The sequence below is a fragment of the Hippopotamus amphibius genome, chromosome 12, assembly GCF_030028045.1.
Source record: "Hippopotamus amphibius kiboko isolate mHipAmp2 chromosome 12, mHipAmp2.hap2, whole genome shotgun sequence".
Taxonomy (NCBI): Eukaryota; Metazoa; Chordata; class Mammalia; order Artiodactyla; family Hippopotamidae; genus Hippopotamus; species Hippopotamus amphibius.
Window position 1 is genome coordinate 82,174,999 of NC_080197.1, and position 15,672 is coordinate 82,190,670.

At 33.2% G+C, this 15,672-nt stretch overlaps 1 protein-coding gene across 1 annotated transcript; it reads right to left on the reverse strand.

Moving 5' to 3' along the window:
- Positions 1-8,084: 8,084 nt before the first annotated feature.
- LOC130833156 (olfactory receptor 6C1) lies at positions 8,085-9,020 on the reverse strand. The gene has a single exon (XM_057702513.1). The coding sequence runs from the start codon at positions 9,018-9,020 to the stop codon at positions 8,085-8,087; it is 936 nt and encodes a 311-aa protein (XP_057558496.1).
- Between the last annotated feature and the right edge of the window lie 6,652 nt (positions 9,021-15,672).

The following is a 15,672-nucleotide window of genomic DNA, read 5'->3' on the forward strand; positions in this document are numbered from 1 at the left end:
GTGTTGAGGAAATTGAAAATAAAGGATACATAAAGGGAACCGAATTTCATTGATGCATAAATTTTTTAAAACTTCATAAAACAGTATCTCAAAATCGCTTCCCTTGAAATTACATTATACCTCATCCTTTCAATTCATCCCATGCTGCTCCAGTGACATCAGTCATCCTTCTTCACATTTCATTTTCATTAAAGCACTGGTATTCACAGCACTTGGATCTACAAAATGCCTTCTCATCATGTGAATGAGATTTGCTTCCAATCTAAATATTGAAGTTTTTTCAATAGTTCACTGATTTTGGAGACTGAGGCTTTTAAAGATACTATATTATTGCTATTATTATTCTACAATGAGTATAGCCCCATTTCACTATATTTTTAACTGTCTTTCAATGTTTTTTACATTTGTTTTCCTTTTCTTTTTCTCTTAATTTTAATACTTTCTGAATACTAATAGAATGACTTGCTCACTTTGTCTATTGATCAAAGTCTTGAAAGATTATGAAATATAGAGAAGTGTTTAAAATGATATTTGGACTGTTCATGTGTCACAATGAATGAACACTTTCACAGCCAGTCTTCAGTGAGCGAGAGAAAACTCTAGTAGGAGATGATCCAATGTTAGAGAACTACTCTGTTACCCTGTTTCTTTTTATGATATATTATACCATACTTTTATATAAAAATGTTTACAAAAGCTCAGTGGGTTATATTTATTTACCAACAGCAAGTAAGCCTGATGAAAAATTTAGTATTTACATCACTTTGAGAGAAATACATTTGAATGCACATGGTGGGTAGAGTAGCATAGGGCATCTTCAAGTATTTAACTTCTCATTTCAGCTTTTTGTTTTTGAATGCAAGTTCATATTGTCCCCTGTCAGAAAATGGCTTATGCTACTAAGATGTCCTTCCACTCATTTTACCAAATTAATTCTTACTTGATTTCTAAGGTGCTTGAGACAGACTCGCTGAACCATTCAAGATTGAAATTAAAAATACTACTTAATATTGGCTAAATAAGAAGGCTAGAAAACATCTTCAAGACTTTCATTCTTCAGATGACTTGATATCCTGTCCTTCCAAAATCCCTACCTTTAAGTAAAGAACAACAATGACCTTCTAGATAAACTAGGTAATGATAGTTTTACTGATACTCAAGGTAGCAAAGTGATTCTATTTTAAATAATACATTAGTTTTGAAGGATATATTGCACAGGGAAATGTAGCCATTATTTTACTATAATTTTAAATAGCATATAATCTATAAAAACACTGAATCACTATGCTGTGACCCTGAAACTAATGTAATATTGTAAATCAACCATACATCAATTAAAAATATATACATTATGTTTGAAGGCTCAAAGAGAGAAACTTAACTTGTTCAACTTCATTTCAGGTGTTTTAATTCTTTGTTAATTTTAGAAGAGTGCTTTCAGTTGTGCTGAGTGGAAATCTTCCTCAGCAGTGCATTAATTTTTCAGTCTACTTTTTAAAATCTTCTGTACTTACTCAATTGTCTCCTCTTTAGTTAAATCTCATTAAAGGTCATTAAAAAAATTTGGAAAGAAAGTATCTCCAAAGGTATTGCTTTATTGCTTTCTTGATCATGTGACCCTATTTCTTTTCATGTTATTGAATTGTTTAATAAAGTAGTTGTTTATGTTCAGCTTAAAATATTAGAGGAAAGGAAAATAATTTAATTCAATGTGATGGTGATGGCCAACTCTAGCTCATCTTTATAGTTACACTCTAAATTACTTTATAAAAAGTATAAAATGTCCTTCTGGCCTTACTTGATCATTTTTGACAAACGAAGAGTGCATTTGGGAACATCTTTCTGCCTGAATGAAATGAAATCTCCACACGAGATTCCACTGAGTGGTTGGAGAAATTGTTTCATTAGAATTGTCTTATACTGTTCCTCATAATTATTTTAGATGACTATTTCCCTGTGGAAATCTGAGTGATTTATACTGCTTTATTTCAATAAGGATGAGCAAATCCAAACCTCAGAGTTCAGAGTACTGTGTATAGAAACAAAGGGAAAAGAGAGATCACCAAATCACATTTAATTATATTTTCAGAAATGATAATACTCGTATCTGTAGGGGTTTATGCCAAATATCAACTTATAACTTCATGCTTTCAGTTCACTAACTAGGCATGTGTAATTTAAACAAGGAAGGAAAAATGAATAAATCATTAATAAAATTATGGCAGTAAAACTTAGTTTCTTATTTATGATTTTAGAGGGTCAATTTATTATCATGGAATGTATATGGGGTTTGCCTTAGAGACTCATGGATTAAAAATGCAAATGAGCCACTTAATGGATCTGTGACTTTGGATGTTAAAATTTTTAAGCTTCATTTTTCTTTATTTAACATGGAGTTCAAATTTCAAGAGTAATTTTTAGATTATTTGAAATATCAACAGAAATGAAGGTGTTCCATGATTTATGCATCACAACAGAATATATGAACAGTTGCTTTATTTATATTATTTTTCTTTCAGTTTGAATTAATTCCTAATTTTGGGAAGGGTGTCCATGGTAGCTGTGATTTAGCAAAGGCATTATTTATTTCAACCAAATAGTACTGACTTTTATTATTTATTTTATTTAGTCCTTATAACACACCTATGAAACTTCTGTTATCTTTATGCCCAAATAAAGAAATAAGACTCAGAAAAATTATGTACCTTAGTAAATTCATATAGCTATGAGTGTCAAATATGATCTCAGACTACCCTAAAGTCCTTTCTCGTATAGTACTACATAGCCTATATTCAGTTGGAAACAAACAGAAGTAGTCATTGTAACTTCCTATCTTTAATTAACAGAGAATGAATAAACTGATATGATAGAATAAAATATAAGATCCTACTTTCCTACGCTTTTAATATATCCAGTTGCAAATTATAACCCCAATATATATATATATAATTCCATTAAAAGTTCAAAAAAAAAAGTGGAGCTGATAAATACTGAATCAGTTATAAAGTTTGGGAGGCTTCCATTTCCTTCTATATGCCTGACTTACCTGTGATTTTCACACAGGTTCACAGACACTCAGAATGGCTGGAAATAGTAAAATATTAGCAAATCCCACCATTGCAATCTACAGGAGTCAGCATTTCTGATAACATTCCTTCTGCCATTGAAGTATGTCTTCTATTATCAACATTTCTGTCTTGCCTTCCCATTTGTTTCCAGAGGAAATATACTTATTTAACTGTAGAGAGTGAGAAAGGAGCAAATATCTAAAAGATAAAAATATATCAGAAGGTGTTTACAACTCTCTGGTATGGTTTCTGCATAGATTTTATGTAGCGCAAGCTACTTAATGTTTTATCTATTCTCTCTGCCGCTGGCTCAAGGGGACTAATTCAGCGAATCAAAATTGTCAGAACAGGAATGTGCACAAAACACAAAGGAATATAGGACATAATACACATTAGTATTGAAACTGGAAAAGAAAGCTCGAGAACAGTATCCAATGAGACCAAAACAAACAAAAAACAACACTAAGAGTGGTTTGTTTCTGTTGACATCATTTTTCAGACGGAGATGAGCAACCACTATCTAACGAAGATCTCTAACCAATACTCCATACCTTTTTTTAAACTGGTAATCTACCACAGTAGACTAAATACATTCACTGACTCCATTATTTTTACTCGGCCTTCCAAAGAATTTTTGGTACCCTAATACTGCGAACACTTTATACCTTTTTCCTACTCCTCCTGCTCAGCAGCAATGGCAGTTGGAGAGTTTCTTGTTTTCACTGATTGATGTTAAAAGTTATATGCCAAGTATAATATTACTCTTTAGTACCTTTGTGACTAGACTATAATAGAATAATCATGCCCAAATGAGATAATGTGAGTGAAAAAAGCCAATAAAATTGTGCAGGTCCTTAGTAAAGGCTACATCAAACTTGCAGGTCCTTACAGAGTTTCAAATAGGTATAAAATTGAGCAAACACAAGTTTTTTATTTGTTTTTTTTTTCAAATCAGTTTATTATATTGGCTATTATAGCTCAAGACCTCAGGCAAGTTACTCAACTTTTCTGAGAATCAATTTATACCCTTGTAAAAATGAGATAATCATGTCTAATTTGCCATATAGCTGTGAAGCTTAAGTACATATTTTTAAAAAATATGTAAAAATAAATATTTAGACAGCCACCATTACTCTTATGCCACCTGGAATTTTATAGGAGTATTATAAATAATAATATATCTTCTACACAGAGCATTTATTCTTTGCCATACGTTGAGCTAGGTATGTCAGTTTATTCCTGGATGAAAGGATTGTTCACTATATGAAAATCAATCAATGTGAGACACTACATTAACAGAATAAAAGATTAAAATCACATGATTATCTCAATATATGCAGAAAAATCATTTGGCAAAATTCAATGAACTTTCAAGATAAAAGCTCTCAACAAACTAGTAATAGAAGGAAATTACCTTAACACAATAAAGAGCATATATGAAAATCCTGCAGCTAACATTAAACTCAAAGGTGAAAAACTTAAAAATTTTCTTCTAAAATTGGGAACAAGCAAGGATGTTCTTGTATTCAACCATAGTCTGAAGGTACTAGCCAGAATAATTAGACAAAATCAATCAATCAGTCAGTCATTTCTATTTGCAGATAACATTTTATATATATATATAAAACCCTAAACACTCTATAAAAAACATTTAAAGTTGCATGATACAGAGTCAACATTAAAAATATCAATTGTATTTCTATACACTATTAATGAACTGTCTGAAAAGGAAATAAAGTAAAAAAAAGTCAGCTAAAATAGCAAAAGGAATAAAATATTTAGGAATAAACTTAACCAAGGAGGTAAAAGACTTGTACCCTGAAAAATGCAAAACTTTCATGAAAGAAACTAAAGAAGATACAAACACAAATATCGTACATTTTGCATAGATTTTTCTAGATTCCACATAATATGCGTTAAGAGAGACACAGATGTAGAGAACAAATGTATGGAGATACAGATGCAGAGAACAAATGTATGGATACCAGGGGGAAAGGGAGGGTGGGAGGAATTGGGAGATTGGAATTGACACATACACACTCTTGATACTATGTATCAAATAGACAAGGCATGAGAACATGCTGTATAGCACAGGGAACTCTACTTAATGCACTGTGGTGCCCTAAATGGGAAGCAAATCCAAAAGAGAGGGTATATAGGTATACATACCTATAGCTGCAATGATTTAATGGATATGACCCCAGAAGCAAAGGCAACAAAAGAAAAATAGAAAAGTGGAATTACATCAAACCAAAAAACACTTTCACCACAGAGGAAAGAGTCAACAATCAACAGAGAGAAAAGAAAACATATAGAATTGAAGATAATATTACAAACACTGTATCTAATAAGGGGTTAATGTCTAAACTATGTAAAGAAGTCATACAACTCAATAGCAAAAAACCAAGGGAAACCAAAACAAACTAATAACCTAATTAATGAACGGACTGAAGACTCAAGTAGACATTTTCCAAAGGAGAAATACTAGTATGAGGAGATAAATGGCCAACAGGTATATGCTAGACGTTCAATGTCACTAATCTTCAGAGCAATGCAGTCAAAACCACAACAATGTATCACCTCATACCTGTCAGGATGGCTATTATCAAGATAATAAACAACAAATGTTGATGAAGATGTGGAAAATTTAAAATCCCTGTACATTGTTGGTGGGAATGCAAATTGTGCAGCCTCTGTGAAAAACAGTGCAGAGGTTCTTCAAAAATTAAAAATAGAACTACCATGTTATCTAGCAACCCCATTTCTGGGTATGTATTATATTTAAAATAATCAAAATCAGCGTCTCTAAGAGATAGCATTTTCATGTTCATTGCTGCAGCATTCACAATTATTAAGATATGGAAACAACCTAAATGTCCATGGAAGGATGAATGGATACAGAAACTATGGTAAACACATACAGTGGAGTATTATTCAGCCTTAAAAAGGAAGCATATCCTAGTACATGTGACAATGTGGATGAACCTTGAGGACTTCTGCTAAGTATAATAAGACAGTGACAAATGATTAAATACTGCATGGTTTCACTTACGTGACATATGTAAATTCTCAAACTCACTGAATCAGATAGTGGAGTGGTGGTTGCCAGGGGATGGGGGAGAGGGAGATGGAGATACTGCTAATCAATTGACATAAAATTTCAGTTATAGTTAACAACACTGTATTGTGTCTTTAAAATTTTAGGTGGGTAGATCTCACATCACTTGAAAAATATAATCTGTACATATCTATAGCAGTTAGATATGTAGTAGAATATTAATAATAATTACTACAATTATATTGATAGCTAATTATGTTATATGCTTTACAGATTTATTTCCATTTCTATAGTAAGTTATGTGTACCTGACTTACCTGAATTTACGCCTGATTTAGGTATGGGGAAATAAATGCTTAGAGGTTATAGAAACCTCAAGTTTTTCAAATAGTTGTCTTATTTAATATACAAATTGTACTTCAGATAGGATGAATTGAAATGGAGAAACCATTTTTAACTTTCCTCTAATATTTTGAATCCCCTTCAATTTTCTATCAATTTTTTTCCTTTTTTTTTTTCACAAGTCCTGTGTTTTATCTCTCAAGTGAATGTATCTCATAATGATAATTAGGAATGTTGCACAACCAATTAGGTTTATATTTTCTATTACTAAATAGCGGTTTACACAATTAAGAATAGCTTTAGGTATCCATAATCATTATTTCAACTACACACACACACACACACACACACAAATCTTTCCAAAATACTTTAGGCACTTATTAATGCCCTAAGTAGAATAAGAGGAAGAATATATTGACAAATAAAATCCTAATTTTATATGAAAATGGAAGATTCTGCTTTGTTATCAAGCTTTTATCTTCTACAAAACTTAAATGATTTTTGTTATAAAATAATTTTAGGTATAAATAAATAATAAAATAAATATTTATTTTATAAAAATAAATAAATGAATAAATAAAATCTATGTATACATTTAATTTTATTTATTTACAAATTATAAAATTTAATTATTTGATATAAATAAATAAATAAATAATAATTTGGATAGATGACCTGTTTCAAACTAGTCCAACACTTTGGAAGGAACTATGTATGTTCTCAGTAGAGTCAGAAAGTGGAGTTTACCTTTTATGGAATTAGAAAGAGTGAACTTAATCCTACATATCTAAAATGGCCATTTCTTCACTATTTTCCACTATGCAGGTATGTATGTATGTATGTGTCTACCAATATCTATTGTGTTATTATGGGATTTGGAAAGATGCAGATCTATTTAGCACTACACTTACAAAAGTACATATTGCTAAAAATCTTTTTTTTTTAATCAGTGAATAAATTACTTGGGCAGACCCTACTAAAGTGAGCAACAAAATAATCTTTCTTGGTTTTTAAATGAAAACATTCACATTTTTCAATAAATTATATGGTATTTAAAAACATTTTCAAGGACTTCCCTGGAGGTCTGGTGGTTAAGATTCCGTGCTTCCACTGCAGGAGCCTAGGGTTGGATCCCTAGTCTGGGAACTAGGATCCCACATACTGCTCAGTCAAAAAAAAAAAAAAACTTTTCCTAGGGAACCCGTGAGATGGTAAAAGGATTTTCTGTCAAATATAACTGAAGTTCACAAGATTATATTTTCTGCATTAAGTTGTTAAATATCACATCCATATTTATACGGTGTCGCCTCCATTCCTGGTGATTTATTTTTCCTAAACAAAAGTCAAAATATGATTTTTCTTTAAAATTTTTTAGTTTAAGGAGCTGCAACTAGCAAAGTGTTCAGAAGAATGGAAGTCAGAAAGACATAAAAAAGTTATCTAAATTGAATGAGAAATATACTAAATAAATGTGCTTTTATACCGCTAGGGAAAAAAAGAATAAACAAGGATGACAGGGAGGCCATTGTGATTTGAATAAGCTATTGAAATTCCATGGTTATGTATATTTTTTAAATTGTCCTGCAATGTGTCTCTAATTTAAAACAGCACATCATTTCATTTGGTTCTTGAAATAGTCCTCCTTGTCATGTCCATGAAGGCTCGCTTGACCTGTTGATTCCTTAGGCTGTAAATAAAGGGGTTCAGCATGGGAGCTACTGAGGTGTTTAGCACAGCTACTCCTTTGCTCAAAGACACTCTATCCTTTGCTGAGGGTTTAATATACATAAAAATGCAGCTGCCATAAGAGATGGAGATGACAATCATATGAGATGAACACGTGGAAAAGGCCTTTGTCCTCTGACTGGTAGAAGGGATTCTTAAAATTGTTCTAATGATATATATGTAGGACAAAATTATCAATGCCAAAGTGAACATTAGAGTAAACACAGCACAGGAAAAGCCCAGTATCTCTAGGAATTCTGTGTCTGAACAAGAAAGTTGCAGCAGGGGAAAATAATCACAGGTAAAATGGTCGATGATATTAGACCTACAGTAATCAAGCTTTAAGAGCAACATGAGTGCAGGGAATATTATTAAGAATGAAACTAGCCATGAAGAGAAGACAAGCAGCGTGCAGACTCTGTGATTCATGATGGTCATGTAATGCAGAGGTTTGCAGATGGCAATGTAACGGTCATAGGACATGGCAGCCAGAAGGTAAAACTCAGTGACTCCCAAGAGAATGAAAAAAAATAACTGAGCCATACAATCGTGAAAAGAAATGGTTTTGTCTCCTGAAATGATGGTGCCCAGGAACTTGGGTATACTGACAGTCGTGAAGGACACTTCTAATAGGGAGAAATTTCTGAGGAAGAAATACATGGGGGTCTGGAGGTGGGGATCCAGCAGCGTCAGGGTGATAATGGTCAGGTTCCCCGTGATGCTGAGCATGTAGGTGATGAGCAGGAAGACAAGGATCACAGCCTGAAGCTGTGGGTCATCGGACAGTCCCAGGAGGACAAACTCTGTCATTTCTGTGTGGTTTCTCATTCTTCAGTTGCTTGTTTGTACCTCTCCTGCCAGGAGACCTACAGGAGAAGGCACAAGGAACAAATGTGAAGAGTGGATTGCCAAATATCCAAGTGTAGGCCTAGAGGTTGACTAAAATAGTCTGTCATTTCACCTTCAGGGGAAATTGAAAGCAAACCAATCATGACAATGGTCCTTAAGTTTCCTCTCCTTTACAGGTAAGAACTCCTTGGTTAAGGCAGGTTTCAAACTACAAATATCACAAAGCGTTTATGACAGGGATTTGTTCCTAGACTTTTCTGACTCCAAATACTACCTGTGAACTTTCAGAAACGTGCCCACCAGGTTTCTCGAGAACCACCTTTGCGCTAACGTTCCAGTCCCTACACAAGTTTCCTTCCGTGTAACTTAAAGGTTTAATTATTTTGAGAATCCTTAAAATGGGAAAGATATTGTAATTTTTTTAATAAAAAGTGACTGTTTTACCCTTAGCCATCTATCAACTTTGGCTAACACAGCTTTTTCAATTCCTTCTATCTCATTGGAAGTCAGAAAGGCCAAAGTTGTTGTCACGGGCAGCTGCAGATTTTAGGGATAGAGGGGAGTAGGAGGTAGAAAATAATGTAAACTGAAGATTGATTACATCTGAATCCCTAACTATGTGTCATTATTATGGACTTTATTCCTATGCAATCTATTTCTCTTTCTATTTCAAATATTATTTAAATATTATTTAAAATATTATTGTTAATATTACTATTATTAAAGAGAAAGATAAGGGCCCTTCAAGAAAGCTGATATTAATAGTATGTTTATTTGCATATGTTTTTGAAATAGTGAGATTTAATGTTTCTTTTTTAAAATAAAATTTAAATGATATTGTCATAGATGTTTCCACAGGGAAGAATGAGAATACCTAGGTTTAAATGTAAGCCACTTACTAGGTCTGAATGTCACTCAGCCCCTCGGTGCTTCACCTATAAATACACACTGCATTCCACTGTACACAAGCCTACCTCATGAAGTTATTGTGAGCATTAAATGAGTGAATATATGTGAAGCATTTAGAAAAATGCTTAGCATTTAATAAAAGCCATATGAGGCTTTGTTCAATGGAGAAAAATTTCCCTAACCACCAAACTGAAAACCTTTGAGATTTAGATATTGCCCTTTGTAAAAAGCTACATCTAAGATAAGTGTTAATGCATAAATTTAGCACCAAGAGAATCACATAGGAACAGTAAAAACAACAACAATGAAAATGAAGTAGAATCACCTGACTGTACAGTAACTGTCAGGCATTCCGGGAAAGGGAATCTTAGCCTCATTCTTCTACTCCTCTCCCACCACAGTGTATCAGCCTTCTCCACCGATCACCTCTCCCCCATGCTCCACAAACAATTCACTTCTCTCATCTTCAGCTAGGGTTTGATCACCACATTTGCGGCATGTTAGATATTTGCAAGACATCAACGTTGCTACCAATGACTGCTTCATATCTCTATTCCTCATTAGTAACAGTAATCTTTCTGAGAAAGATTGTGAAGCTTGGATTAAATCAAATATACGTATGTGACTAGCATTATGGAGAGCAGATTTTAATGATTTTCAAATCACCTTCTTCCTAATTCTCAAAACACTACTTGTAGTACGCATTGTATGAGTTCCCTAGGAATCTTATATTCATCCTTTCAAACCCTCCTCGCATACTATGAAATCTCCTGTGAACTCCTCTCTATTCTGTGTAGGACAGAGTCTTACCTTCAAAGCTATTACAACATAATCCAGTGCCTTAGTATAGTGATAGTAGATTTAAAATAAACACTTGTCTAAGTAATTTATTAAGTAATGTTGAGGTTTTTTTTTTGTTGAATCACATATTTCCACCATGTGCAGTTCTCTATTTTATGCCAAATTTTAGGTTGTGTGTCATGTCAGTTCTGTCTTTGTTTTACAAGATGTATTTTCCTACTTTACCTACTTTTCAAGAGGTATTATCTGCTTGGCTTAAATTCCCTGTTTTGAGTAAATTTATAACAAAGTACATGTAAAGGAAGGTAAATTTTTTGATATATAATTTAAAAGAAGATTTTGTAAATGGTATTTCAAAATCAATGTCCTTGATTTCTTTACAATTCACCCTTTTAAGTAACTTTATTCCTGCTGAGTAACACCACTCTCCCTTCATCAGGGTTTGCTTTCCACCAAATGCATTAGTTTTTCATAATAGTTTGCAGTTACAAAATGCATTCTCATTAAATACACAAGATTTGGTTTCAGTCTCAAGATTGAAATTTCTGCAATAACTTACTGGCATTGCAGATCCAGGTTTCTTTTTAATTATATTATTACTACTACATGGTGAACAATGTGTCATTGCACTGTATTTTTAAACTTATTTCAAGCTGTTTACCTATTTGTAGTTCCTTTTAAGTTTCCTGTTAATTTTAACAATTTTCTGAATAGTAATGCCACTATTTACACTTTTGGTTACTGATTAAACCTGTGATAGAATGTATGAAGGGCTGTGAAGAAAGAAATTAATACATATGGGAAGAGTTCCTATGAGCATCACTGGAAATGAACGCTTATATAGCCAATCTTCTAGGACCAGAGAAAACAGGCTTAAAGAAACTCTAGGAAGAGATGATTTAATATCAAAAAATTGGGAATTGTATACTATTTATGTAAAAAAAAGTTTATGAAAATTCAAAGGATTATATTCCTTTACCAAAATCAAATAAGCCTGATGGAATTATTGGCATTCAGTCCTTCATTAATCAGCCTTTTGAGAAATAATCTTCAGTGTTTAACAGGGTACATATGATCCCTTGAGCTTTAAGCCACCCCAAGGATGTATTCATGCAGAGTAGGAAGGATATCTCCAAACATTTAACTCATCGTTGCAGCTTTTATTTCTGAACACGGGTCCACATTTCACCCTGAAATTAATGGTTTAGGTTATTAAGCTTTATATTTCCTTCCACCGATTTCATCATTACTAATTATTATTTGCTTCCTAAGACTCCTTGAGACAGGGATTTGAGCTATTCAAAATGAAAATTAACAATAATACTTCTTATTTGTTAATAAGATGACTACAAATCGTCCTCAAGATTTCATTCTGAAAACACTCCTATATCCTGCCCGTCCTAAGTCCCTACCATCATATTAACATTGACAATGACCCTTTAGATAAATTTGTGATTCCTTTGATACCCATGGTGAGAAAGAGACTCTATATTAAAGGACACATTACATTTGAAGGAACAGAAGATATTCCTTTGAGAGACTGAGATGAGTCTTAGACTGGTTCCATTTTATTTCTAGTATGTTTTGTTGTTGCTGTTTATAACAATGTTTTCTGTTACACTGCGAGGAAAAATCTCTCAGTAATGCAATCACTTTGGAAGTCCAGTTGTTTCAGCTTTTTCTATATCTAGTAATTCTCTCTTCTTCAGTTAAACTTCATTACAGGTCATTAGAAAAATTTCACAAATCACACCAGCAAAGTAATGTGCTTCATTCATCATAAAACAATTTCTATCGACTTTGTGATTTTAAAGAGTTTTTTAGGGTTTAAGTTAATTCGTAAGAAAAGGAAAACTGTGTGATTCCATGTTATGGGTAACATCTAGTTTGGCTTCATAATTACTCTAAATTTATGTTGGGTACTTCTCAATCATTCTGGGCTTTGGGCCATGACCCCTGGTTCCTTTAAGAACTTCTCTCGTCTTGAATGAAGCTAAGACTCCTCAGGAGATCCCATTGAGTGGTTGGAACAATTGTTTTATTAGATACTGTTTATTTTTTTCACAATTATTTTAGGTGACTATTTTCCTGGAGAAATCTGAATAATTTATATTTATTTCAATAGTGATGGGCAGATTCAATTCTCAGCACACATAACAGTGTTCATACAGACAAAACAAGGGGAAAGAGAGATTATCAAATCATATTTACTGATAATTTCAGAAATAGTAACATTCATATCATTCAGGGTTTATGGTGAGTATCAACTCATAAGCTTACACTTTCAGTTTATTAACTAGTGATCTATAATTTAAACAAGGAAGGAAAAGTAAATAAATTAATAAACATTATGGTATTGAAATGTTATTAATTTCTTATTTATGGCATTCTAGGGTAAATTATCATTACACAAAGGATATGGGCTTTGCAGTTAGAATAATAGGGATTAAAAATACAAATGGGCCACAATGGATTTGTGACTTTGAATGAGTTATTTAATTTCTTTAAGCTTCAGTTTTCTCTGTTTAAAATGGAGTTGAGGGACTTCTATGAAGTCCAGTGGTTAAGACTTCACTTTCCAATGCAGGGGGTGGTGGGGGTTCGATCCCTGGTCAGGGAGCTATGATCCCACATACCTCGCAGCCAAAAACAAAAACAAAAACAAAACCCATAAAAAACAGAAGCAATATTGTAAAAATTCAGTGAAGACTTTAAAAATGGTCCACATCAAAAAAATCTTAAAAACAAAAGGAGTTGAAATTTCAAGGGTGTTTTTTAGAAATAATTGCAATAATATAAATGATAGTACTCTAAAAATCATGTGGCACATAATATATTTTAAGGAAACCTATTTTACTTATTTTTATTTTAGTTGTAATTAATTCCCAGCTTTGGGAAGGATATTCATAATAATTGTGATTTAGCAAAGACATTATTTATTCCAGTGAAATCCTAAGAACTTTTGTATTTTATCTCATTTTGCCCTTAGAACACAGCTACGAAATTTTATCTTTATTCCCAAATGAAGAAGTAGGCTCAGGTTATGTACCTTAGATGAATTCATATAGCTAGCAAACAGTGTACCTGAAATTGAAGTCTATCCTCTTAAACAAATTACTACAAAGCCTATATTCAACTAGAAACACACAGACACTGAGATAGTAATTACCTGCCTTCACTTAATAGATAATGAATAAATTGAGAGGATAAAAACAAAATAAACTAACCTCTAACCTCCAGGTGCAAAATACAACTCCAATATGTCCTATTTAATTCATTTTTAAAATTAATTTTTATCAGGGTGTATTTGATTTATAATGTTGTGTTAGTTTCTGCTGTACAGCAAAATGAATCAGTTACACATGTACATATATCCACTCTTTTTCAGATTCTTTTCCCACATAGGTCATTACGGAGTATTGAGCAGAGTCCCCTGTGCTATACAGTAGGTTCTTGTCCTACGTAATTTGTTGAGCTGATAAGTAATAAAGCACTGATAAAATTTGGGAGACTTTCACTACCATCTGTTTGTCCAACTTACCTCTGACCTTTGTACAGGCTCACTAACACTCAGAATGGCTGGAATATAAAAAATATTAGCAACTGCCATGGTTGTAATCCAGGGAAACCAGCATTTCTGAAAACATTTCCTCTCACTGCACAAATCTGTCAAAAATATGTCAATGTCTTTGTCTTAAATTTCTCATTTTACCCAGCGAGGTGTGTTCCTTTGACTATAGAGAATGAGAAAGGAGCAAATATATAAAAGAGAAAAGAATAACAGAAGGTGTTTAAAAACTCTCTGGTATGGTTTCTGCACAGATTTTTGGCAGCACAAGCTACTTACTGTTTAATCTATTCTATCTGCCACTGGCTCAAGGGAACTAATTCAGCGAATCAAAATTGCTGGAATAGGAATGTGCACAAAACACTGAGGAATATAAAATACAATACACATTAGTACTGGAATTAGAAAAGAAAGGTTGAGAACACTATGCAATGAGACCAAAACAAACAAACAAACAAACAAACACTAAGTGTGTTGTTCTCTTGACATTATTTTTCAGACAGAGATTAGCAACCAATTATCTTAATTCCTAGTGCAGATCTCTACCCAATGCTGCATGCCATTTTTTTTAAATGGTAATTTACCACACTGTACTAAGTACATTCATTAACTCCATTATTTTTAATCTGCCTTCCTATAAGAATTTTTGATACCATTGTACTGCTAATACTTTATACTTTTTTCCTACTCCTTCTGTTGCTCAGCACAATGGTAGTATCTTGTTTTGATTGCTTAATGTTGTAATCTATATGCCAAGCACAATATTAGTACCTTCCCTGAATAGACTATAACTTATCATCATAACCAAATGAAATGATGTGAGTGAAATAAAACCAACAGAATTATGCAGGTCCTTAGTAAAAGCTGTGCAAAATTTGCAGATCCTTACAGAGTTTCAAATAAGCATAAAATCGAACATACAAATGTTTTTGTTTGCTCGTTTTGCTTTTTCAAATTGAGCTATTATATTGGCTTTATAGCTCAAGACCTCAGGCAAGTTACTCAAGTTTTCTGAGCATCTATTTACAAATTTGTTATAAAAGAGATAATCAGACTTCCTAGGTGGTGCAGTGGTTAAGAATCCACCTACCAATGGAGGGGACACGGTTCAATCCCTTCTCCAGGAAGATCCCACATGCTGCAGAGCAACTAAGCCTGTGTGCCACAACTATTGAGCCTGCATTTTAGATCCCATGAGCCACAACTATTGAGCCCGTGTGCTGCAACTACTGAAGCCCATGCTCCTAGAGCCCATGCTCCATAATGAGAAGCCATGGCAGTGAGGAGCCCACGCACCACAATGAAGAGTAGCCCTGCTTCCCCCCACACTCGCAGCAACTAGAGAAAGCACAT